Source organism: Bombus pyrosoma, linkage group LG6 (assembly GCF_014825855.1).
Source record: "Bombus pyrosoma isolate SC7728 linkage group LG6, ASM1482585v1, whole genome shotgun sequence".
NCBI classification, from domain to species: Eukaryota; Metazoa; Arthropoda; class Insecta; order Hymenoptera; family Apidae; genus Bombus; species Bombus pyrosoma.
The window spans coordinates 3,450,108-3,476,928 of record NC_057775.1 but is presented as its reverse complement, the minus strand read 5'-3'; the positions used below and the strand labels follow the sequence as shown (position 1 = coordinate 3,476,928).

Sequence of the window (26,821 nt, the reverse complement as noted above, 5' to 3'; positions counted from 1 at the left end):
GAAACGTAGCCGCGAAACGTAGCCGCGAAACGTAGCCGCGAAACGTAGCCGCGAAACGTAGCCGTGATACGAGACAAAGCGACTGAAACTGTTACGGATCGCTTTGGCACGGCAAATAGTAACGCGTGCACGAGCCGCGTTCCCGTATATCTTCCAGAATCGTTGATTCGTGTAAACTAACGAAGAAAAAGATTTCTGGAAAGATCCAGCGAGAAGATTGCAACTTCCGTGAGAATTCGCACGAACGTAGAATCGAAAATCGTCAAGGTTGAATATTTGATCACGTTCCGCGGGGAAACCGTTTGCCTAATTATTTTCACGAATCTGACAAAATCTGTCAACGTCGAACGTTCTACGCAGCAAACGTAATTCGAAACTCGCCAATTAATCGTCGATACTCGTAACGTTGAAACGCTAACATTTCGTTCCGTCGGACTAAATTGTCCGCTATAAATTCCACCGGGCAACTTGCTTCTCTCACATGGAAGAAATTAGTCTCAACAGCAACGCCTCTGACATTGAAGAGTTTTCCTTGCACGCGGAATCGTTGGCGCGTAAGAAAACGATAAGAACGTGAAAAAAGAATTGAGAAGGAATTAAGAAAGAAAGAAAGAAAGAAAGAAAGAAAAAATGAGATGCAAAGATTTACATTAGTAAACACACGCAGACAAGGTTTTATGGTTTAGCCAATGTTATCGGACATTCTACAAACGCAGACGTTAGGATACCTCGCGCCTTACGGTTCTCTGTTTCCCTGATAAAGAACTACCTCAACTTCGATAACCTTTTATTAGCGGTTAATGCGTGCTATCTCTTATCTATCAGGGACGATTTATATCGGAGCTGTCGTATTAGGTGGTGGTGGTATATCGTTCAACGAAAACACGGCCAGACACTGTCTTTTCATACAAACGCTAATCTCTCACTGCGATTGTTAACTGCTGCTGTGCAATTAATACGTACGCCCAGGTACTCGGTATCGCATCGCGCGCTATAATTAACCGCCTATATCGGCTAGTACGTAACATACGGTATAAGGCCAATAACACGATAAAATGAAAATAATTAGAATCAAAGTGTAAAGCGAGTTACGCTCTTCCGCCTTATCTACGTTACTTGTACGTTGAAAAATTTCTTCGTTCCTTTCCTCGCGGAGAACCGGCCCAACGATCGTAGAAAGATGGCCAACGAGAACTCGCTCGAACCTCTAAGGCTAGCGCCTCGTTCGATCGAAGGGGAGAAGCAGGTAAGAGAGGCAAGTCGCCTGGAAGAAGTAGTTACTACCAGTCTCAACAAAGAAGCTAACAGGAATCTGCTTCGAGCTGCAGCAACTTTTTCTTTGATCCAGAGAAACCGTACAGAAAGAGGGAGACGAAGCAGATCGTGACAAACTGTAAGCAGCTTTGGTAAAACAACCAACGCGAACTCGTCGCACACCACTCGACGTTTAATTAAGAGAGATCAGGAAACGATAAGTGGAAACAAGGAATCACGTAAGAACGAAATACGACTAACGATGCGATTAATGTATCATGTATCAAGAAACTGAAACGTTACGGATGAAAAACGCTGGAAACGACGATGAAAATTTCAGAGATTCACGATTGGACACGCATTTCCGGCCATTCGAACGAAATCGTTGAAAAATCATTCGCCTCTTGCAAAATATATAGAGAAAGTCTAAAAAGAATAGCATGTATAATTTATAATAATGTTATATTATAAAAAGAGTGCAACGTATAATACGAAGCGATGAAAAATAAGCATGGTCGTAAAAGCTGCAACCACCTTGTCGTCATTTATTTCCTACGATTTCTTAATAATTCATTGTTACCTGGCCACGCTAAATTGAGAATAACGAAGAATTGTCAAACAAGCTAGATTTCCGGTTTACGACTCGTTAATATTTTACAATCTGGAAATAAAATAAAACGGGTGGTTGGCTGACTATCGCCAACGAACATCGCTATCACCGGCTTTTAACGACCAGTAAAATAAACACGTACCACTTACAGTAGCATCTTACCACGTTTCGCTTACGCATCTTACTACGTTTCGTTTACATACGCTTATATAACGCTTATATACGCTTATATACGCTTACATACGCTTATATACGCTTATATACGCGCACTTACTGCCACTAAAAGTGGCATCCAAAGATTGATATTCGATGCTCGCCAGTCATATTCCTACCGCTCCGGTCATCCAAGTAAAATCATAATACATAACCTATGCAACGCGTAACATCCATCATCAACGCCATTCACGCTCGATACACCATTATCCTCTTTTACCACCAGAAACAATGCACCGCGAGCGCCATCATTGTCGAGCGCGCCGCACGACGAAACCAACAATAACGCAAAACATGCCATTCGCCCTGAATAGCCCCCTGTGTAAGGTTTGCAGAAGCGCCTGCCACGAGCCTAGAAACACAGGAACAGAAACCATTTCGTATAATTTTGTGTGTGTGTGCGTGCGCGTGTGCGTGTGGCGGCACAGAGCGACAGATACCGAGATAAATTGACAAATTGATATAGTAAGCGTGTCTCAAGCTCGAAAGAATTGCTTGTAAAGTTGAAACTTACGATTTCGACTCTATCTTACGGTAGCCTTAACACCTGGGACAAATTGTGACATTTTGGCGCTTGCAACGCGCAAGTCCGCATCCCACGCTTCCAAAAAAAATGTGCTTTTCTTATTTCCGTCAAGTTGTACGTGCCTTGCGAACGACGCAGACACGGACTACCGATTCGTCGAGAGCAGCAAGAAGCAAGAGCGCGGGGTCTTAGAGCGTACGAAGAGGACGCTTGCCTCCTGCCTATTATTACATCCCAGTCCAAGTATACATATACATAGGCGCGATTTACTGGCGCCGATTAGGTAGCATAGCAGCACCGGCACACGCGGATGCCCCCGTCTCGGCTGTAATCGTACGACTTTGCTTGACCTTGACAGTATGAATTACACAGCGCATGCGCGGAGACGTTCTTCGAGAGCGTCGAACGCTATCCACGTGTTCGTTCGCCTCCGAGGGACTGCACGATGAAAGTGTCTTTGCCACCACGTGCTCGTTGGGGTAGGACATGGTCTCTCTCTCTTTCTCTCTCTGCCCCTCTCTCCCGCCCCCTCTCGCACACGCTTCCCTCCTCCCTAACGCCCCGGTGTCCATGCTGCACCGCACCGGCCCGCCAGCTACACTCTCTGGCCTATGGCTCCGCGCGCGCCGCCGTTTTCGCGCTCTATCGCTCGGCTTTTTCGCGTTTCCAGCGTCGCGTCGCGCGCCGCGTGCCACGCACCCGAGATTTTAACCAGTCTCGATCTCGTCGTTGAACGGATACATCGGCTGCGGCGGCCACCGGTGGCTATCACATCGGCCACCGACCGTTTGTCGAGCCTCTTTATCACGCCGATCATCCCCGCTGTACGATGGTGCGGCCGGCCGGCTGGCCGGCTCCTCCTCGTCTACAAGATCGCTTCTCGGTGGCGGCCTTCCGGTGGTCAACCGCGTTACCGACACCGACAGATCGTTTCAAACGTCTCCAACGAATGGATAGAGCGCCGACGATCCCTTCGTTCCTTCCACGGTCATATATGTCGGCATTAGTCGCTCACCGTTTTAACGCCACGTACCCGAAGGAAATATCGTACGCAATTTGAATTCACCGATCCATAATCTCGCGTACATATTTCATGTACATGCAGCGATACGAACGATATATTCCGTTCGAACAACTCATCTTCTTATTTGCGTTAATTAATCCGACGTAATTACGTCGCTGTATATTTTTCATTATTTACGTATTTGCAAAATCAAAGAAACAAATACAACATCGTTTTTCTGTCACAGAAGTAATCTACGAATATATGTACGTATCTCTGTCTAACGTTCGAGCGACGCGCGTCTTTTAGTCGCGATCGATGAAAGGAATTTAAACTTGTTCGCGTTGTTCACGACACGCGGTATTTTATTACTATTTTCAGGCAATCGTTAGACACGAGTTACGTGCCTACGATTTTAACACGAATATGCCAATATCTTTATTAGAATTTCTTCGGATTTTTCGAACGAATCAACGCAAGCCGAAACGGCGAAAAAATGGAGCAAGCGTACGTTTGCCCGAAAGTGGGATAAGTACGCTGCTAGTAGGATACGCTAAACGATGCGATTCTCCGTTCTTCTCCCCCCCCCCCTCCCGTGCAAAATATATCACGTATTTACCACAATTATTACCAACGATGAATTAGTTTTTCAACAGCGAACTGATTCCCGGCTTTCTCGCGTTTTATATTTTCCAATCGCCCCATCTCTGCTCGAGGATACGGAGAACTGGTTGGAATTACGAGCACGCTGATGCATTTATCTGTCTCTCATCGACTATGAAGTAAAGTAAGGCGAAACCGGTAGATGTAGCCGACGCAGTGCAGCCGTGTGTATCGTACGTGGGGCTCGAAATCGACAGCAAGACGCTACTCACATACACACACGCACGCATGCGCGCACACACACAAAGAGGATAAATCTTTGCATCGACGTTCTACTTTCGATGTTCCGTTCGACACGACCAGCGATCTCGACAATGCCGCCAGACATAGTATCCACGATTCGTCGGCATATTTTTGGGACGAGCTGCGTTCCTACGGATCAACGCATCCGTTTTCGTTTGCAGCGATTTTCTATCGTTTGCAACGTGCGTAGAGTGGCTGTAAAAAGTATTTGCACGTATGTTGTACGCCTCCTTTCCACGGTATTGAACGTTTCTAGTCATGCAAAACTACTAGTAAACGATACTGCGTTTCATATATTCGAATCTAATTAACCAGTGTGAAAACGTTATAACAAATATATAACGCACGTATATACAGCGTACGTATACGTTTTACGAAGTGATGTTTTTACAGCTACCAAGTCGAGGAGATCGATCGAGGGTTTTAATAAAAAATGCTGATACAAGTGCGTTCTTCTTTAAGAACGAGATAAATCTGCAAGAAATACAAACTGCTCGCAAATATCAAGCGCGTACAGTCGCTTATAACTGTTACCGTCGTCTCGTTAAAATCAGCTACGATTAAATTTACGATCCGACGAACGTCTCTTTGTACAATGCGCGTCTGTCGCAACGAAATGGCCTGAAACGCCTGCCAATTTATCGATTTTCGAATCTGCCAGACGATACACGGATCACCGATGGATTATTATAAATTCCAGAGGCGATGATCGAGAATAAACGCAACGAAGAAAGCCAAAGACTCTGTTCGCAGAATACCGACCAAGCAAGTACCACCCCGGTGAACGTTCGACTCGAGATCTACTTGAAATCACGGCGATCGTTTTTCTCCGTTTCCGCGCGACTCTACGATACGAGCAAGAAATCCAAACAACGTGGTTAATTGCAAGCACAAACCTACTTTGATCGCAACTTCTTCTCAGCATCTCGAGTATCGAGTACCAATTAGGGGAATTTCAGGATCGGCGTACTCGAGGCACGAAATCACGTAAGCGATTTGTTCGCAAAATTCTTTATACGCGTAAAGCCAATTCTTCGACGTTGAATTTTCAAGTTTACGCTTAAAGTTAAAACTTTTAAATGGAACAAGCGAGTTCTATTATTTACAAGATAGAAACAGTATCCGTCCGACGACAAAGTATCCATTCGGTTCTCTGTAACGCGGTTCTCGTTCGAACGAAAGAAAAAGGCAAAGAGATGACAGCGATTCTATTAGCGGCAACTTGTGCCGAAACGGTGGACCAAGCTGGGATCAGTTAAATATCGAAATGGATGCACGCGTATCGTTCGAAGGTTCTATAACCTTAACTATTAACCTTCTTACCCCATATCCTTTGCGTTCGAATCACCGCACCCAACAGTTAGCCGTATCGTTTTCTAGTTTCTGGCACGACGGCCGGTAACCGAATCGTCGGCGAGATTTCGCGTAAGCGAGGACAGCGGCACGGGACACGGTGTCGCGTGGTTCGGCGCGGCGCGTCGTCTCGCGTCGCGGTCCTGTACAGCAAAAAGCAAGCAACTCGGATCGTGCGGAGAGCCTCACCATCGCGTGAGCTCGCAGGCACACGACTGACAGTTCTCAGTCAGCTGATCGTCCACCAGAGGGTGAGGGGGCAGCAGTAGCAGTAGCAGCACCACCACCAACACCAACATCGACACCAGCATCGGCACCAGCACTAGCACCAGCACCAGCACCAGCACCAGCACCAGCATCGGCACCAGCACCAGCATCGGCACCAGCATCGGCACCGGCACCAGCATCGGCACCAGCATCGGCACCAGCACCGGCACCAGCACCAGCACCAGCACCAGCACCAGCACCGGCACCGGCACCGGCATCAGTACCAGCAGTAGTAGTAGAACGACCAGCAGCAAGAGGAGGTGGCGGAGGAGGTGGGAGGTAGGAGGAGGAGGAGGTGGAGGAGGAGGGACGGGTGTGGAGAAGAAGGGTAGGAGGGCGGAGGGGTTGGCGACGCGCAGTCTGCCGTCGTCGTCGGGATCAGCTGATCGGTGGAGGTGTGCTGGTGACTGACTGACTGTGAACTCTGAATGAACGCGAACGGACGAAGAAGTCTTCGCGTGCGTACACGTATAGGGAGAGCTCTCGCCGGTGCCTCTCTCGGGGGAGGGGGAGAGAGCGAGAGCGAGCGCGTATGCGCGTCTGGCTGCCTAACTATGTGCGCCAGAGCACTCGCGAGGGAGCAGGCACGAGCGTATAGCAGCGAACGGAAGTAGCGGCCCGATACGGAAAGCCCAGGATGACCTCGATATCCGCGCCAAACCATCGACGGCTGCTTCAAGGGTTGGTAGGCGCAGCTGACGCGTAAGGGACGCTGCTTGCTCGTACGAAGAGCGTACAGGCAGGTTCGCAAGTTGGCGCCGATGAAACTTGGACGGATGCGAGTGTTTTTCAAAGCCTTGGCATATTGGTGCGCGAGGTGGACTCGGAATGATATTTTGAAATTCGAGCGGTATCGAATGATGATGTTGGTATCGATCGAGGATTTGCAGCGGCGAAATTTCGATTCTCCGCGTGCCTTCTGTCCAACACCGCGACGCTCTATGTTCGGGCTTGTTTTACCAGCCATATTCTATCGCGTTGTACCATTATGATAAGATAGATCTCGTTACTCTTCCGTAATTACATCGCACGATTCGGCGAAACATATGGCACCAGCACGATATCGAGAAAGATCGACTCGTAATTGTACGTAATGTGTACAGCTCTTGAAAGCGGAAAAGCAGAATTCGCGTTAAGCGTAGGGCGTGTTCCCAAAAAGATTTCCACAGCTTCGAAACAATACGATGTAATAAACGCTGCTATATATCATCACCTGTATGAGAAATTGGTCACAGTGGCAGCCAACTTGCCCGATAATTGCCGGTAATTACGATATCCTATACTTTAGTAGCGCGTAATCGTTCGATCGACGGTCCGATGAACGCCGAGCGTTCGGTTTCACGGTACGCGTAGTAGTTGGATAGAGGTCGCGTCCGCGTAATAGACGTGCACGCAGTCAACGACAATTGAATACGCAATGCGCGCGGTTGAGAGGCCACGTAATTCGCGACGACAGAAGAACAGCCGCTCCTTCTTCTACCATAGACGATCGCAACGCTATCACAGATGCTGTAACGACGCGGTAACTACTCTCAGACGGGATCTGGTAGCGCTGTTGTTCCTACACTCCGCGAGAGATCAGTCGTCTTTATCTAATGCATGCAACGAGTTTGCTCTTCGAATCAATTTTTACGTTCAAATTGTATTTTCAGTTGTTCGATGCACAGACAGTCGATACACAGAAAAACAAAGATTTAAGACTTTAATGGCTTATAGCGTTTTCCCTGAAAACAAAATAAGAAGAAGAAGAAAGGGGACGGGGGAGGGGAAGGAAAGAGAGAAATGCTTGATCAACGTAGAAACAAAATTTCATCCTTCCGGAATAAAATCTAAATAAATAATATTACTCGAAGGTGGTTGTTCGCGATGTTCGACGTATAGGAACAAACGGTCTGTTCGTTAACGTCAAACAAATGAAAAAAAAAAAAAAAAAAGGATCTTTTTTAACTGATTCGAATGCTGCGATCGATCGCCTGCGAAATTCCGAGATTTCTCGTATCGAATGGCATGCGCATAAAGGCTAGCATGTATAGCGTGTACACTAATAATATTATCAACGTACACGTAAGAGATTATATAAGTGGTAAGATCGGTTTTGCGATTGAACGATGAGAATACATGAAAAATTAGATATTAGCCAGAAACAGCGTTTCGAAAAATTTGGCATTTTATTTCAGGACCATATCCTCGTTGTTGCACGTACGCACGTACAAATCCGAATTTCTCAAATGAAATAAAGAAACAAGTTTTAAAAGCGTTACAAATCGACTAAATTTTTTAACTCTAATCTAGCTTCAAACTTTTCAAACCAAATTTATACCGGAGAAAATTGTCATATCAATAAATAGAATTTTTATCGGACGTAGCGTCGAAAATTATTCGGTCGATAATTGATTAATGAACGCGGTATGCGATTCAAAGTCTGGCATTTCGAGAAATCAAATGTTTCGCCGTTAGCAGGTTCGTCCGGTCCATCGGCTTCGCGGATAACGTGTACGAGTGCCACCTCGGCTGAGATATAGCAGACGCAAACGGACCAACGGAGGAAATCGATTTTTCAAATTTGTTCACAGAGAAAATACAGTTTTCTTCGATTTCTTTCTCGATAAATGCGCACTCGAAAACATTCCCGAGTATTCTCCGCTACCTGACGAACAACCATCGTGCGTTGTGCATCGTGCGTACGTATGTACGTAGCTGTTTCGAAAATACGAAAGATAATCTGTCTATCGGAAGATTGACGTGGACACCGATATTCGTGCTACATCGAAATGCTACAAGCAACATCTTCTAACCTATCGTTTCTCTTTCAACGTCTTATACAGAAAATATTTATGTATTTCAACATCTCGAAGATTTCGGTTTTTCGTTCAGCAAAGCACGAAACGCAACGGCCGTTTAACGAAACGGACGGTGTGTAAATATCGGTATATGAATACGCTTTTTGGGCGAATAGCTCGAACCGACGCAACACGACGGGCAACGAACGACGGCCGACGGCCAACGACCAACGGACGACGGTCGACGGTCGACGGTCGACGGTCGACGGTCGAGACACATCTGCGAACTCACGCGGCTGCCACGTTGTGCGCACACAGTTGTCGCAAACCAAACAATGGCCATACTCTTTCTCTGTCTCCATACTAACTCGTTACATAAGATAAACTAATCTACCAGAGTCACAGTGCGACGAGTGTGTTCCAATGAGATACCGTATCCGCCAGACTCAACTTATTACGATGGCCGCCCACGTTGCAGTATCTGATCAAAAATTCCTTCCTATCGTGGAACGAAATGACGCGAAGCGCAATGTCTAGAAAACTGAACACTTTTTCAGGTACAATTTTATTTTCCTTTGTACCATATTGCTCGCAAACAGGTATAGTGGGTACTACACTACGATTCCCATCGCTTGAAAATTTGCAGAAAATTGAAAGCTGAAAATAAAATTTAATAATATCGAATCTTTCATTTTTTTTTTTTTTTTACGCTTCTATGCGTGGCAATACGCTTCGCAAATACGCGCGACTTTCACGTAAATAATGATAATAATAATATTAATAATAATAATATTTCCCTTAAACAAAGCAAAAAAATTCACTTTTAACGCGCAAACCAAAGTTTTTCTTCAAATATTAACGATCGTCGCATAACGTTAGAAATATAATCAAACGTCAGAAATGAATGAAATACCGTATAATTGAATTTCACAAGTTTTATTCAGGATTTAGTTTGTACAGATTCGCTCGTTTTCATCAAAACATCACCTCATTTGAACAGCTAACCCTCTTGATGGCATCTAAAAATCATACAAATTTCAATTCTCAATCCATTACAGATAACGTAAATGCGATAATGGGAATTATTGTTACGCGTTACTTCTCGAACCACGCGAGTATTAATAACGCGAGGATTAGACCGCGACGGCACGATCTATCTTAAACCGAACGCCACGCTCGTTTCAGATAACTACCGCCGCTTTTACGATCATTCTATAATGGCGCGTGTGCCAACGGGTTATCCAGCTACCAGACTGCCGCCACAGATAATACAGATTAAGAAACACGCGCTCAGCTTTTCCACCATTTTCAATGTCAAAAATTAAATAATATTTCGAATCTTCAGGTTCATGGGCAAGTTATGTATGGTTCTTCTACGCGCACATCGATACAAAAGTATTACAAAAATGTCTCTAAACTAGTCAGGTGCGAATCGATATTCTACCGACTCCAATTGATACAAATATCTTCACTCGATCCTATATAGATGGTGGAAAATTGTTTCTTCGAATATCGAAAATAATCGACGGAAAGTAATCGACACAATCAGCATCGAGTCGGTAAGAAAACACCAGCTGCGGAGAAGCATTCGTTTTCAACTTGGTGAGCAAAAGGTGTTTTTCGTTAAAAAGAGAACCACGGTCGCAGGCGTTCCAGCTGACAAGTTGGCGAGAAAGCTTCGCCAACGGGCCAAGACGAGACAAAGTAGAGAGACACGGAAAGCGCGCGAACATGCGTACGCCGCAAATGGGTCGAAGCCGGTGTGACAAAGGAACGGAGCGAACAAGAGGAAAGAGAAAAGATAAGTACAGTGACCTCTGGCGATGGCTCGTGTTCGAACGATGGCTTACCAACTGCTCGGCCAAGGCCATTAATACCCATGTATCTCGTGCAGGGCGCAGAAATGGGAACGACAAAAAAAGCTTCAATTACCATAGATCCTCGTATATAATACATAAATACAATATATATAATCGGTAGAAGAAATACGACGAGGTCGTAAATTAACGCAAGCCTCGGTCGTACCAATGAATTGCTGATATTCGGAATTGCATACGAGTCGCTCGTGAACCAAACGAATCGGCTACATTTTCTCGATATTTCTTCGTCTTGGTGTAAGAGCAAGCACGAAGAGTAATTAACCTGAAAACAATTGTTCCGAACAAGCATAGTTCGGCGCCTAACTGATTTTACGCGACTTTCCTAATTCTGCTTGCCGGCTACGATCGCAAATACGATTTCGTACGATCTCGTAATACAAAATGAAAAACTACCATAATCCCCGCATAGATAGATGCGATAGATGCGAATTCTAAAAGGAAATAATAGATTCATAATCGTTCGCATATTTTTCTAAGGTTAAACGTATCTTCTAACACGTCGGTGTTAAATATTTATGTACGTGAAAAGATTTATTCTATATTTCTGACAATTTTTCCACCTCTATAGAGTTCTATACGCGAGAGAGATACTTTCCAAGCATGGGGGAGGGGGCTACTGTATTTATCTCGCCCACCCCACCCACGAACGCGATCGCTCGACGAGGCAAGCATTCGCGAAAGATTTCCAACGAGTTCTGTTCGCAGACAAAAGCAACACGACGCCAACACAACTTTCTATATATCGACGTGTCTAAATGGAAAGTTTCGAGCTTCGTTAAAAATGAATTAGAAGACTCTGAATTAGTTGAATTTGGAAACGTAACTAGGAACGTTGGATGACTTTAAACATGCCACCCTAGTCTTTCATATGCGACATATTCTTTTAATTGTACAGGCAAGTTATTTATATTTTGTATTTCGTTTAAAAAGGAAATTTCACTTGGTGTCAAGGTGACGCAGTACCAGAAATTCTATAACGCGTCAACTCGAACCAACTTGCTTCCGGAGTCGCGACAACGGCAAGTCGAACACACTTTTATCCGTATACGATAGATACAGAATTTCCCCCTTACAGTCATTAACGCATAGCAGTTTGCACTAGCGATCAAACTATAAATGGAGTACTTGCTTTGCAATTGCAAATATACCGTATACAATGAAAGTTAATGGATTAAAACGTGGATATGCAATTTATATTTGCAATTTAATTTAGTTCTCAAATGGTTTATTGGTTCAACTTGGTAACAATATCGTCCAATACTCGAACACATTTTAGAACATTAGAACATTAGTTTAGAACATTTCTAATGATTTAGAGGTATGATTTAGGTATGGTTGCGTTACTCGGCTGCTTCCAATCTCACGACAATAACGTTTATACCGCTGATCCAGACGTTTCAGTATATACACGATATGCATCCTAAATACACTTTTAATTTTCATGAAAGGAAGAAACTAAAGGAAAAATCGTAGAAACGAAAAGGAAATATCAACAACGGCTGCGACGCGTTTAAAAAGTTTGACGCGTTAGACGTTTTCGCGTTGGTAAGAGAACGATCGACGAGTTCGAATTGAGGCGATATGCTTCCCTTTAGCTGTCCTTTATCCGTCTCACTTCTTCCTCGACTAACGGTGAGCCCATCTTACCACGGCGGAGCGTATACCTCAGGCTATCTCTATTTAATCTTGTCGAAGCAACGTTGCCGCGCTATAGCCGCCACGAGGCGTACTCTCGGAAGTGGTCTGCCCTCGGCTGACAGAATGGCAACGCCGCGGCATGCCACCATCTCCCTTCCACTCGAGCGATTCTCGCTTTCCAATTCTTTCCATCTCTTTCTCTCCGCGTTACTTGCTACTCCGATCGTACGGCATCACCACACGCGACATTCGCCAAGGAGGTAGTAGGTGTCGTTACCTACGATCGAGGGACGAGCAAAAAGAGGAATGCCTCCACTGTAGCGAATCATGCGACCATCGAAGTAATACCGTTCGCGAGCCAGCGATCCGATCTTACCAGCTCGATCCTTCGAAACGAGGTTATATAGGCTCTTACGATAAACTTGACGTTTCCTTAGCCTTTTGGGTATAAGTTCAATGTTGGTATTATAAACGATGCCACGCACGTTTGAAACCAGTCCAATGTAATACTTTAATGCGCTATAAGAGAAGCATATGTACGTAATTCGACGTCGAACCATTCAATTGGTCGATTTAACGGTATCGTGTACGTATCCGTGAAAGGTATACTTGTCAAAAAGCACTTGGTACGCGAAACAGCCTCGTTTCGTATAAAGAATATACCGTTTTTGATCCGAATTTTATTTTCAGAAACAGGGATCTAACGACGGAAAAGTAAACGCTTCCTACGTACCGCGTTTCAATCAGTCAAACAATTCATATTTCAATGAAAACGATATTCCATTTGACGAACATTTTCCTCCGTTCGAGAATTCTGATTATGGATTTTTTCCGAAAGAACACAGAACAAGCTAAATAATTTGAAGAGACAGGAGAGAGAGAAAGAGAGAGAGAGAGAGAGAGCAGATACCTATTTTTTCCGTAGCAAAAAAGCGAATCTCCAAGTGAAAAGTACTTGGCCAATTTGGATACAGAGATGCACGTCGGTGAAGCGCGTGCGTGGGACAGTCGCGCAGGCAAGAAAACAAGCGAAACAGCAGCAGCAGCAGCAGCAAGCAAGCAAGCAAGCAAGCAAGCAAGCAAGCAAGCAAGCAACCAAGCAACCAACCAACCAACCAACCAACCAACCAACCAACCAACCAGCCAGCCAGGCATCTCAGTTCTCTTCGGTGTCCCCGGCTGCACATGTGTGCAGGGCATGAGGTCGGTCTCCTCGTCATTCGATGTGTGAGAGCTTGACTGTCCCCTCCCCCGCGTACTGCCAGAGCGACGTTGCCGACTGTTCGATGGTTGGGCGGGCAGTGATGCCGGTATGCGTGTACCAGGGCGCGGCGTTGCCATATCGACCGTACCTCATCACCGGGGAGCGAACCAGCGAACGCCCCGCTCCCTCTCCTACCCAACAATAGCGCTTCGTCTCTTTCTCTTTCCATTTCATTCCCCCTTTATATCTTGCCTTTCTCTTTTCTCTATTACCTCCTTCTTTTCCCTTTGTTCCCTTTCTTTTTACGGTCAATCGTAATACTTTTCTCTTTAATCCTGATCTTTTAACATACTTTAGGTTCCATATCTTATTCCTTTCGTCTCTCTCGCTCTTTCTCTCTGTTACGTGCGCACCTACCATTTCCAAGTACAAGCGATGTAAGAGGCGCCGCGGCACCTGACTGACTCAGCATTACCGACTTCGTCGTGGATTCCTCGCACGCTACACGCACTGCGTATAGCGAGCAGACCAATGCCAGACTACGCTGCGTGCCCATTTGACGGCCATCCGAAGACTCTCCCGTATACCAGTCGCGCCCTTGAACAAGCCGGACACTTGCGAACGTATAACGCTTTCCCTCTGTCTCTTTCTGCATAAGTACATAGCGTATCCTTCTGACTCTACGCTGCTCTCGCAATCGTGCTCTTTCTCCCGGGGCTCCTCTCGTTTGCAAAGGGGTCTCTCCTTTCTTTTTCTTTTTTCCTCCTCCTCCTCCTCCTCCTCCTTGTCCTCCTCTTGTCCCCGCCCCGCGCTTTTTCTTGCCGGAACCGGTAGGAGCGTGATGTTCCGCCACTGGGTTCTTTGACAACACACGTAATCCCGATAAAACGCAAAGGCTTTACAATTTATTTTACGCGTGGTTTACGCCTATGTTTTTATCTGCTTGGTCGCTCGATCGCAGCGCGTTTCGGTGATTTTACACGTGTGTTTCTACTTGCTCGTGCAGCGGATAAACTCCAGGGGAAGCTCACTTCGAACTCTACTTCATCTTCGATTTAACATCGATTCATCAGATAAAAAATGTTCTACAAATCTTATAAACATTTTAGAACATAATTAGTCTTTACTTGATTGTTTCACAGAATTCTGCATTTGACGTTTCAAACATTCTAACGAAATATTGAATTCAGCAAAATTGGAATTATCCATTCGTGTGACCGAAAATAGCTAAAAATAATGAAGCACGTTCATTTTCTAGCTGGTCTATGATCTCGAAATTGGAACCTCAGATAAAATATTTAGATTAGCAGCAAACTGTGCGAGACTGACGAACCCAGCACGCTTGGTATGCAACAGCGAACCGACATGTGAACAGGCGAAACGTATTACCTCGAATATTTCTGTACTCTTATAACTCCGTAGTACATCGTGACATCGTGGATTTGCATCGTACTTTATTTTTTCATTAAAAATTAACACCATTACTCGTGGCTACAAACATTTTTTCTGCACCCTTTTTCAATGCTACTTTTTAACAAGATTATATGTAACCCTGCATAAGTAAGAACGAAAGCAATTCACAAAACATATTAAGCTTCATTTATTATTTTCCAGGAACTGTATATCGAGTTCACGCAGGACTTTGATCGACATTTAACGTTTCCATCTGGTCACCGAGTATAAATAGCATTATACGTTTCAATGTGGCTGAAATATTTTTGTAACTGAAATAATAACGGAGCACCCGTCAAAAAAGCCGCACGATTTTACAATTTATATACCTTGGATCGAAATTTATTAACAACAAAATATTTCATAAATTTCACAAGAAAAAGGAATGCTTCTTCCTCTTGCTTTAGTTTTCTTTTCTACGTTACTGTATTTCGATTAATAGAAAGAAAGAAGATTAATGATCAACTGCGAGCATGCTGGTTCTTCTTGATCTCGGTAATCGACGATTTCAATTTTAAAGTAGGCGCGGTCATATAATGCACTCGATAAGGCTATCACATTTTCTGCAATTTCGTTACTGTCATTGGTTTCACGCTGCTGTTCTATTACACCGCTCTAGATACGACTAAAAACAATTACAATTAGAGAACGGAAATAAAGATAAGAACCTAAAGTATTTTTTTTTATCGTAAGAATATATTTATCGAAGGCACGCAAACTCTGTATAACGTAGCTCTTCTACCTTTGTAAAAGTTACATTTTAGAACAGTAGCTCCTCTCATTGCCACTTCATTCCTTTACATTGGTTACTGCTAAACGTATATTATTAATTATAATGTCGTGTTTGTGATATTTCGATTAAATAAAGTACGTGAAATGAAGAGTAAAGAAAGAATCCTAGCGCGATAAACGATACGAGGCCTATTCAAAACTTGTATTCATAAAATTCAGTGCGAACACTGTACCCATAAAACAGATGATAATTAGTAAACATAAAACGTTACATTATCGGCAGTAAGTAAGTAATTTCATTTAATAGGATAAATCATTAAAGTTGTTGCAAACGTGTAAATATTTCGTACCCAAAACGATCTATAGAATTTTCAGCAATAAATTAATAATTTTCCAATTTTTATCAGATACCCGTTATAACGATGCTAATTACGATTATAATCAAATTCGTTTTCTTCATCAATTTCGATAATAATAAGAACGATCTACAAAGTTGATAATAATGAATGTGATATAAGAAGAAGAAAAGTATTTAAAGCTTTCTGAATAAGACTCTTATTTACTCGATTACACGCGTAACTGCGTGACTGTAGCAGTCAGTAGAGGCATTTCTTTAACCAAGCACGAACAAGTTTATGGATTAGAAAAGCGAGCGTAGAACGGACAGCCGGCTACACGCGTCCAGCTCGAACATCGCTATAATTTATTTCGAATTTCTTGTAGCCGAACGCGCGCCCGCGCGCCAGCCCGCCCGCGCGCACTCGCGAAAAACTTGCAGATGTATTCAGACAGGAGAGCGGTCTGATGCGCGTGTGCACGCACGAGTATGAGTTTCGAGTTATCCAATCGTTTTACTTCTGTAAGAATCCGCTCTACACACCAGCGACTCGCTAATAATTTCTACCTCTACACACTTTCACTTCACGCCGGCAACTCCTTAACCAGAGTAGAGTGACTTAGCCTCGTAACGCGCTGATAAATTCAACCGGGCGAACATACGAGATATCTTTTCTTTTTCTTTTTCTTTTTCTTTTTCCTTTTCTGTCTTTTTGCCGAAGCGACCGTCGCGCGGTAAAAACCAATTGATTTCGAGAAGTTGGTACATCGTGAACCTCCCAAGAGCGAACAGCGTTTTAACGACCCTGTGAAGGCGGGGAATTTCTTAACAAAGACACTTGGAAGACTTTTTTTAATGGGGGTAAGTAAAATGGAGGGAGATACAGGTTATGGGCAGGTGACAGCAAAGAAGTATCGTCAAACGCATCAACGTATCGCAAATGTAACGCAAAAAATGTCAAATAATTACTAACTTAGAAACTAGCAATATACGTTACAACTAATAAACATTCAAAGCATTCGAGCAAATGTCTATTTTACTATCTATTAATAAAGTAAGTTCAGTAATAAATTACTCGATCGTCTTCGTGTCTAGTAATCACTATCGTCGCAAAATTGTCAGCATATCGATAAAATCTTGCAATAATAAAATATGAGAAAAGAAAAGAAAAATTTTACCGATTTGACGACCTATAGCGATGTCATCGACGATATTAAGGTATTTGTAGCGCGACAATACACCACAAAACTAACATACGCGGAGCCTCGAAAGTCATATTCTTCACGCATGTCCCAGATTCTCTCTCTAGGGAGGAATTTCTTGGCTGTCTGTACTTTCTACACGCGCGCTAACAAACAATTCAGAAATGACCAGAACGGCACTTCTCATCATATTATACGCTCTTGCACTTTGCAAGCCGAAATTACATATTTCTCGTTACTTTTATTGGAAAACCACGAGGTCGGAGTTGAATCGTTTTTCTACAAAAAGATTCTTCTAGCCATTTCACGCAACATATTAGCTTTCTAGCGACTTTGTAAGAAGCGGTTTTCCCGCAATTAATCAAAAAGTCATTTTTTCAGCCACTTACTACAGGCATTAGGTGATAAAACTTCCAACTTTGAAGGCGAATATCTCCATTTCGGTAAGACCGGGCTCTTTAAAAATTGAATCATGTATGTATACATATATACGATTTTTTTTTTTTATATATAATATACTAAATAACGTATCGTCAAAATTTCAAAGAAATTGTAAGAAAACCAATCCACGCTACAAATACCTTAAGCAAGAGATAACACGGATGTTCGCCCCGTGCTAACAATTCCGACAAGTGGTGGGGATAACGCTGCGACAGTTAACCGGGCAAAGATACAGCAGCTAAGTGCATTACCGTAGATAATTGTAAACTATAGAAAAGTTGGTATCCCATTTTAGTTCATTCATCTTTGTGATACTAATTCGCGATTCGTGTTACATTAGCATGTTTTCAAATTTCATGCGTGCGAAACACGCACGTCATTAAATTCGAAATGGAAACGTTAACTCTTCCATTTGAATAAAAATAATTCTAAAAACTATTTCGTTAAAAATATTTTAACGATGCTTTAAGTGGGCATACATCGAGGTATACGTATTCTATACGTATCTTCAAGGCGTTAAATTAGAGCTCGAACGTTGCAAGAGCATAGATTTAGAATAAACACATAATATGCTAATAGATAAAGAACAATATGATTCAGAAGCACGCTGGGAAAACCGACTTGATTTCCATAATCGACTTCCGTAACGAGTCACTGCAGAAAAAGACTTGCGTTCTTATAAGGTACGTATTATACTTCGTAGAATCGATCAATCAGATTAGGTATTATCCGAATTTACTCATCGCTGGAAATTTAAGAATTTGTCCAAGATTTAAAAAATCTGATCTCAAATACTTGACCTTGAATTACGCCGAGTGATTTAAACTCAAGAGAAATGATCGCGGATATGTTACACGGAAGAAGGAATTTTGATGCTTTGGTTTTATTATTTTTCAACCACCCAATCGATTAGTTGTCTTTGTCAAATAGTAAATTAAATAACAAAAGTTACTTTTTAACCACCCAATCGATTAGCTGTCGATGGATCACAGAATGCAAGAGAACACGCTAAAATACCTAAAGATATTTTCCCCGTAAAGAATACTCTCGTTATCTTCGTTGTAATAACCAAATTGATCGACTAGGTCTGCCTGCCGGTGGCGCGCGACGAAGAACATGGCGTCAACCCGCTCGAATCACAGATCCGCACTCCACGATGCATTCTGAGTCTGAGCGTAGTCGCGACCCAGCCGCGGGTTATATAGTCTAGCGAGCTTCGATCACACTTGTTGAGGGGAAGCCCTCGCACGCCGCACCACCAACTCCTCCTCCTCCTCCACCTCCTCCTCCTCCTCCACCTCCTCCTCCTCCTCCACCTCCTCCTCCTCCTCCTCCTCATATAATATTCTCTCTCCCTCTTTCTTATTCCCTACTCGCACCATCTCATCCTCGCTCCCTTGCCCCCTCCCCTCCCCCGCCCTTCTGCGCGCACCTTCTTCCCACTTTCGGTTCATGATCTATCTCCCACCCCGAATTATACCTCTCTGCAAGTGACCCTGACCTTGCATCAACTTCCGTATTGTCCGTACGTTTGGATTTCCGGAACAGTTATTGAACAATTATTGAACAAATTCTAGGGTAAAGTATAGTATCCGAGTTGTAAAATTTTTTGTTCGAACGTGTATTTTCGAGGATGTTTCAAGTCGCTGAAGCCGAAAATGATAACTTTCCACGGAACTGGACGATTTTGACAACATTCCCGACAAAAAGGTCTTAACACACTCATAACCGTAGAAATCCACGTAATGTCATGATCGTACAGAGCGGTAAGCGGTAAGCGGTAAGCGATAAGCGGTAAGCGGTAAGCGGCAAAACACGTGACGGCACAGTCAATGCCAATTTTATCGCTACCGTTCTCTTTATGATAACAGCCTAACCGGCCGCCTCGTGCCGCCGCGCGCGGTCAGAAAATAAAAAGTAACCGAAATCTAAGCCATTATTCACGATCCAAAACCATACAGAGTAAGGGGTACGTAGAGTAAGTTAAGAGTACGATATTTAAAAAGAGGCATCGTCAAAATCCACGAGGGGGTACGTCGTCACATATCAACAGGTTGGCCGAAATTTTTTACGCCTTATTTCCGCGAAGAACGACGCTTAATTTCGGCTTCAACGACCTCAACAACCCAACTCAACTTTTAAGGATGTAAAAGGTGATATTCTAGGAGAGTATTTTACAGTCGGAATTCTATGGTAGAATCAAATTCGATCTATTTCGTTGTTGTCGTTTTCGTTTTCTCTGATTCGTCGATTACAAACGATTTGATAAGTCGTTGCATAGTTGATGCACTGTGACTATCATGATTTGTGATACATCGAGCATGGAGAAACGATCGATCGAAAGTTGCTAGAACAGTGGCTTGGATTGGAATTTATAGCAGTATTCGACCGCTAACACTCAATTCGTTGCCTCAAGATGGAAAAGGCGCCTTTGCAGCAACGTCCACAGTCCGAAGAAACGAATTTCAGAGTTTTGCGCTTGGATTGCATCGCCGCTTCCTTTCGAGCGCGAAGCGTTGCGTCGTTGTGCTCGACCACCACGTTCGAACCAACGTGAAGCGGTATCCCGAATCGCGTGAAAATCCGAGACGAAGATCGAAAAATTGTAAATCTCATAAATACATAAATACACAGGAAGAAAGAAATAAAAGAGCTTTTTAGAAATAGGACAAATAAGCGAGAAGAGCTGTGTAATTCCCATGGTGGGTATATTTTTACCTCTTTATCTGCATCAATAAGTTTAATTAGCGGAAAAAGAAAAGGAAAGATAAGAGGTTTAATGAAATTTTGTTTCTTATAAAAGTTTTGCTATTCGCTGGGGAATTTTCACCATGATTCTCTTTCATTCTTGGGAATCGCTGTGGTATAGGTTATGCAAGTTTTTCAGGGGGTTGTGCCCTTGACGATAACTTCGACGAGGAATAAGTCGTCCTCTCTCGACTCTATATGCGTTTGCACATTTTCGCAAGTTGAAGAAGGAGATTCGATGGGAGAAGGGAACGAGAAGAAGCCAGACGCGTCTTTTCATTGCGCGGAACGTGTTCTGTAGTACGACTTTACCGGAAAGTGACAATTCGATGAAGTATTTCTAACAAAGGAACGAATATTAAAATTGTTGATTGCGGCGTCCGTAGACTTAATCCGTTATAGAAAAATCGTAATTTTTTCTAATTCTTCGAAATGATCGATATGAAATGTAAAATAAGTATTATTCGTTTTCAAATGTAAAGTATACTTGAATAAACTATAATGCTCGAACTTATAAATAGTTATTTCAAATTCAGTTTACGGTAGAAAGCGATATAAATTATATATCAATGTCTAACGAGAAATTTCAAATTCTAACAGAGAAACGAATTATAAAAAAAGTTGTACGCGCGAAAGTAGTGGATCATTGCATAGAAGGTGCGGCGGATGTATTTAAGAAAGGACGTGTATAGTGGTTATTTTGACGGATACGGCGTACGTTAAGATGCTAGCAGATGCAACGAGAAGGAAGAGAGGTGAAAAGTTTCGCCATGTTATGCCGCAGCGCTGCCACCGCACAAGTGCATACCTACGTACGACGTTTATGTGCATACATACGACACTACACACACTACGCACATATATATGTAATGAATCGAATCGGTTCTTAAGAAAACATAGACCAACGGTTTTTACTCTGGAGAAGCAATCATCCAGAAACTTGTGCGAACGAAATAGCTTATTTTATAACTATGTAACGTACATTCTATTCGAGAGAATCTTATAGCGATGCGTTATAAAGGGTTGCAACTTTTTGAACCGAAGCAGTATGTTCCTCTCGTAATTGCGTAAAGAAATATCCTTGGTTTATCTCGGTGGAGAACGCCGTCACGAGGATGCGGAAGCCCGTTCGAATACAAAAAGCGCATTACCAATAAATTATTTCGAAGGAAAAAGTAGTTGGGAACACTTTGACTTTAACTGCAAAAATCGTTACACGGAGGTGTTTTGAGTATAACGAAAAAGCGACGAAACAACGACGCAGACATAAACAACCAGCAAAAATTCTATCTTTAACAGAACGCATGTCTCAACGTTCCAATATCGATTTGAAAAGTTATAGCTATAGTAAGAAGTTTTTCTTACAACTTATCTTTAACGCGAAGAAATAATTTTGCGATCACCAAACGTAAAGATTGGTTCATTCTGCGAAAAAATAGATACGTATTATTCTTAAATAAACCGATCGAATTATGGCAGCAGCGGCGAGTAGCAGAGACAAGGATATCGCGTTCAAAAAATCATTTCGATCACTTCGTTACTCGTCGTAGTGCAAAGAGATCTCGTTACGTTAGACGAATCGAAAACTACTATGTGAATCAAACGGACGACCAATTATCTCATTGAAATGCCTGAATCACTGTTCAAACTTCACAGGTTGTTTTCCAATGTTAAATAAAATATTCAAAAGAAATGAATTCAAGTTTACATTAACAAGAAGTTGTATGGAAACGAATTCTATTCTATCGTTTCCCATATGCATAATACAAAGAAACCACATCGAGGCGAACATTCGAATGAATAAATGTTCTGAGAATTTGAGTGTGCGAAAAGAAACGCGCGAACCTTCGTACGTGTGATATCGATACATGACGTAAACATAACGTGTACACATCGTTGACAACTCGATATCGTCAATTTCACTCCGTGAACCCAGTTCCGTAGCAACAAGGCTCTCTCGTAAATTTTAACACCGAACCCCAGCAATTTTTTTTCTTTTTTTTATATATATACATATACATATATATATATTTATTTTATAAAGTTGCTTTTACTTTGTAAGAAATCTGGAAAAATATGGTTAGAAATTAGATCCGAGACTGAATTCTGAATCGATTCGAGTCATCTCAAAGGCCTCGGTGTTCGTTCCGTCCAAAGGCATTTCTTCCATCGGAAAGAGAAATCTATTTGACGCGTTAAAGAAATTACGTCTGAATTGATTCAGTTTATTAAAATGTGCGCCAAACCTACATGTCGAAGATCGAAAGATAATAATGCTAATGAATTCTCTTGGAAAAACAACGCATGCCTGCCGATAATTGTCTGTCGGTGTAGTCTCGCTTTTTTATCCACCAATTGTTTCTGAACTCGAATTTCGTGTCCCGCTGTATGCGCATTTTCCACGAGAGATAGATGCTGATTGGCGTACGACACGTGTCTACGGACAATTGTCTGTCAGCGTGCATCTGGCTTTATGCGAACAGTGCCGTGTGTTTGTCAAAATGTAAGAAATGCCCGAACACGATTCATTCTTGTTTCCGTAAGATTCGTTAACCATAATGTTACGTGTACGTGTCAATCCACATGCATGAATGACAACACGCGCGCGTAAATTACTGTTTATAAACTTGACGAGCTCGTGCCGTACACGTTGTGTAACGTTGGGCGGTGACCTTTTGGTTTTGGGTCTTCTCCAGATGAGAAAGACGCGATTATCGGAAATCGAGGTTAGGCGAGGTTAATCGCGAGAAATGTATACAGCGAGCTTCCTGTGTTAAAAAATTGCCAATATGCTCTATCGCAACTCTAACTATCGCGAGTGTAAAAGTATAACAAAATAATTGTATTCTAGATCGCATCGAGTTTCACGTTTTTTACATCTATGCACAATGTGCATACATATTTCCTGCTCGTAAGTGTATCTCGAGTAAATTGAAAAATTGTACGCTCTTTGTAAAATATATGTATATGTATGTATATTTACATGCACCACATGGTTTTAGAAAATTGTGCTTATATCAAACGCGTGGCTGTACACGCCCAGTAAATTTAATTCAAATAAAATACTCCGACTATTAAACTATCCAATAGAATTATGCGTAAACGTTGCATAGATGGTTGTAGTTGGTTAGTAGTTCAAAAGAGGCGAATATTACAGTATTTCGTTGTTTACGTGAACCGCCATATCCCATAATATCTAATATACAATAATAGGTAGTAAAATCTGCCAATATAACAAATAATGTAACCATCCAATATGTCATGTAGAGCGAACTGCTTTTCTCCTTGAAAAATATCATAGACAAAGATATAAAATAGCAATTTAGTTACACTTTTATGTAATTATCATCAAGGTTATTTACTTTGATTTCACGTAATAAAGGAGCTATAAATTTTGCCATTGTTACGATATAATGCGCCGATCAAGTTTCATTTTCGAAGCACGTGATCGACGAACGAGTGTACCCGTTTCGCCAAACAATCGTTTTCCCGCGTTTCCGGGACGCATTGCTCGATTATTAATCACGCGTGATAAATCGAACCTTGCGTATTTCTAGCAGTAGAGCACCCCAAGTCAAAAATTTTTTATAAAGTAAGTTGTATCTATCAAATTTAGTATTTGGTTGGATTGATTTATCATTTTTAATTTGGTTATTAATTAATTTGCAATATTTGTATTTATACGATTAATTTGCAGATTATTAATTTTTTAATAATTCTACCTCAAGGGTTGCAAAAGGGTTGCATATATATCATATATATATATACATGTACATACTTAGTAGACTGGTGGGTCTTGGATTTGGGAGGCTTCCGTTGCAAAGAGCACGCGACCACTCGCGTCCTTCCCGCGCCTAGGAGCGTGCGCGGACGCTCGAGGCATTCGCATACTCGAAATTCGAGCTGGGTAAACGAGCCAAAGCGATTTCGATACGCAGAACCGAATCGAGTACCTGATCGGTAGGATGGACACCCTGCCATGTAACTTGGAATGAAAACACGGAATGTGACGGAATGAACCGAAACGATCGTGGAACTGATTTGTGAATAAATGTTGCTCCACGTACGGTCGAATATATTCCAACTAGATTGGTTAGAACTGAGAAAAGCCAATTGTTTGACGACAAGGAAATTGGGTCGTCCGAAATGTATGAAACAGATCGTACCTCCTTCGTCGGATAAATTTCATAAAAATGCTCATTATCTTATAAATGTTACACGTTTGCTAACGGTGAAGTAAGCTTATCCGAGATTTACTTCTTTATTTCTTAGTCCACATAAATACTTTCTGCGTGTTTCGAAGCTTTGTCGCGGTATTGCGATATAACGCAATAAGTTTTTATTAGAATATAATAGACATATAAACATTCAATAAACTTTGTGTTCGAGTATCATTTTCTTATTGTGCTTGAAATAAAATAAAAGATAAACGATTGATACACCTCGTTCAATGTGCCTAAAGTGTGGACAAGTATCGTAACAGTATGAACACGGGTGATCCGTACTCAAAGTATCAAATTATAAAATTATCCTTCTTTTTATTATATAAAATGATATAAGAATAACGAGAAGCAAAAAAAAAAAAAAAATATTCTCATTATAGTGTCTTATTTTTATTCAAAGCATCATCCTATGAACCTTGGTATATTGCACGTATTTGCAATGATAATAATCTAAAAGAGAAATGATCGAGAAATATAAATTAGTGTGGAAACAATGATTCAAACGAAAGGATCACGAGTGTAAAAATGAGTGTAAAAATGAGTGTAAAATGAGAGCATATACCGTATCTAGGTACGTGATAAAACCCTATTCACACGTTTCGCTAATAATACATAGAAACATAATATTTCCGACATTTTCGTTCATTGTGTTACGTGAGAATTACGTACAAAGTTATGGATATCAAATATTTTTGCACATGGGGCATGTTGGGAAAAGTACTTGAAAAACTGAAGAGAAAAATGTATACATACATGTCAGTATGGACTCACCTTTATCCATCCGCCATGGGCAGTAACGACAACGTACAACAAGTACAGATCTATATCTTTTCCATTGATTTTCGGATTTTTCTTGAACGGAGTCCTGAAACGTGTCAAATTTACGAAATGTGTAAAAAAGACAACGATATAATAGAAAAATGTGATAATTAAAGAGTACAGAAATAATGGCATAAATCACTGTTCTGTGAATTTTATTTTTTGAATCTTAGCATTCGCCGAGGCAAATGATAGATTACTTATTAACTTGTTATCTCCTTATTTGTTAAACGATAAAGACATTTGATTTTCTTCAGTATGCGTATTTGCACATTTATGTATATGGAGGTATAAGGAGGTGTCAATATGTATTAAATTATACATGACATGTATAGTATTGTGTGTGTGTGTGTGTGTGTATCTGATATATATATATATATATATATATCAGAGTTAGATTATATTTTTATATTAATGTCGTAATTAATTAAAAAATATATAAAATTAATAAATTATTAAAAATATAAATTAGGTGGAAACATGTCGATTGTTTGATTGAATTCAACGAATACACAGATTCAGTGACAGATAGACAAATTTCGATTGAGGTTAAAACCGTTTAGTATGATCATCGAGACTGCTTTGTATCCGTTTCCTAAACTAATAAAACATGAACAATGACGTAATAAAGGACAGTGTTTACGCGTGAAATGATTCGCAGTTATTCGATTGTTCAAACACTTGTACATTCGTGTTAATATCATTAAAATCCAGTTATCGAATGAAGAAAAAACCCTGGCGTTTACAAGAATCGCGATATCGAGCGACATAAATTCGAATGAAAGAAAGGAAAAAAAATCAACAAGTTGATCATAATATTGTTCATTTCGATCGAACGTAACCTCAATCGCAATAAGATAGCCGACCGATAATTGTCGATAAAGAAAACATGGAACACACGTAAACAAATGGCTTGCACAAAGGCGAGTTTCTCTGGGAAACTTTAAACTAATCGTACATAACCTCAACTTTGACTACATTCTGGGTAGGCAATGTTAATCCGAATCACTTTCGAAACGTCGCGAGAACGATAGAACGAGAATAAGTGTTTCCAGCGATCGAATCGACGAAGACACATAAATAATAGTAGTAATAATAATAATAATAATAATAATAATAATAATAATAATAATAAAAAGAAGAAAAAAGGGAAAAGGAAAGAAAAGAAAAATAGAGAAAAAGGTTGAATGCAAACGTGGAAACGGAGCGGAAAATAATGGTCGATGTACGAGA

General features: G+C 41.7%; 1 protein-coding gene across 6 annotated transcripts in view; it reads right to left on the bottom strand.

The window, feature by feature from the left end:
- LOC122568389 (AT-rich interactive domain-containing protein 2) overlaps nt 1-26,821 on the bottom strand; it is a 55,188-nt gene that overhangs the window by 27,250 nt on the left and 1,117 nt on the right. For 5 of the 6 annotated variants that reach the window (XM_043728072.1, XM_043728068.1, XM_043728067.1 and 2 more), the window contains exon 2: nt 25,541-25,634. In XM_043728072.1, coding sequence (XP_043584007.1) covers nt 25,541-25,634 — 94 coding nt within the window. Of the gene's footprint in view, nt 1-6,054; nt 6,074-25,540; nt 25,635-26,821 lie in introns of those variants that run through there. The other variant, XM_043728070.1, reaches the window with a different exon arrangement.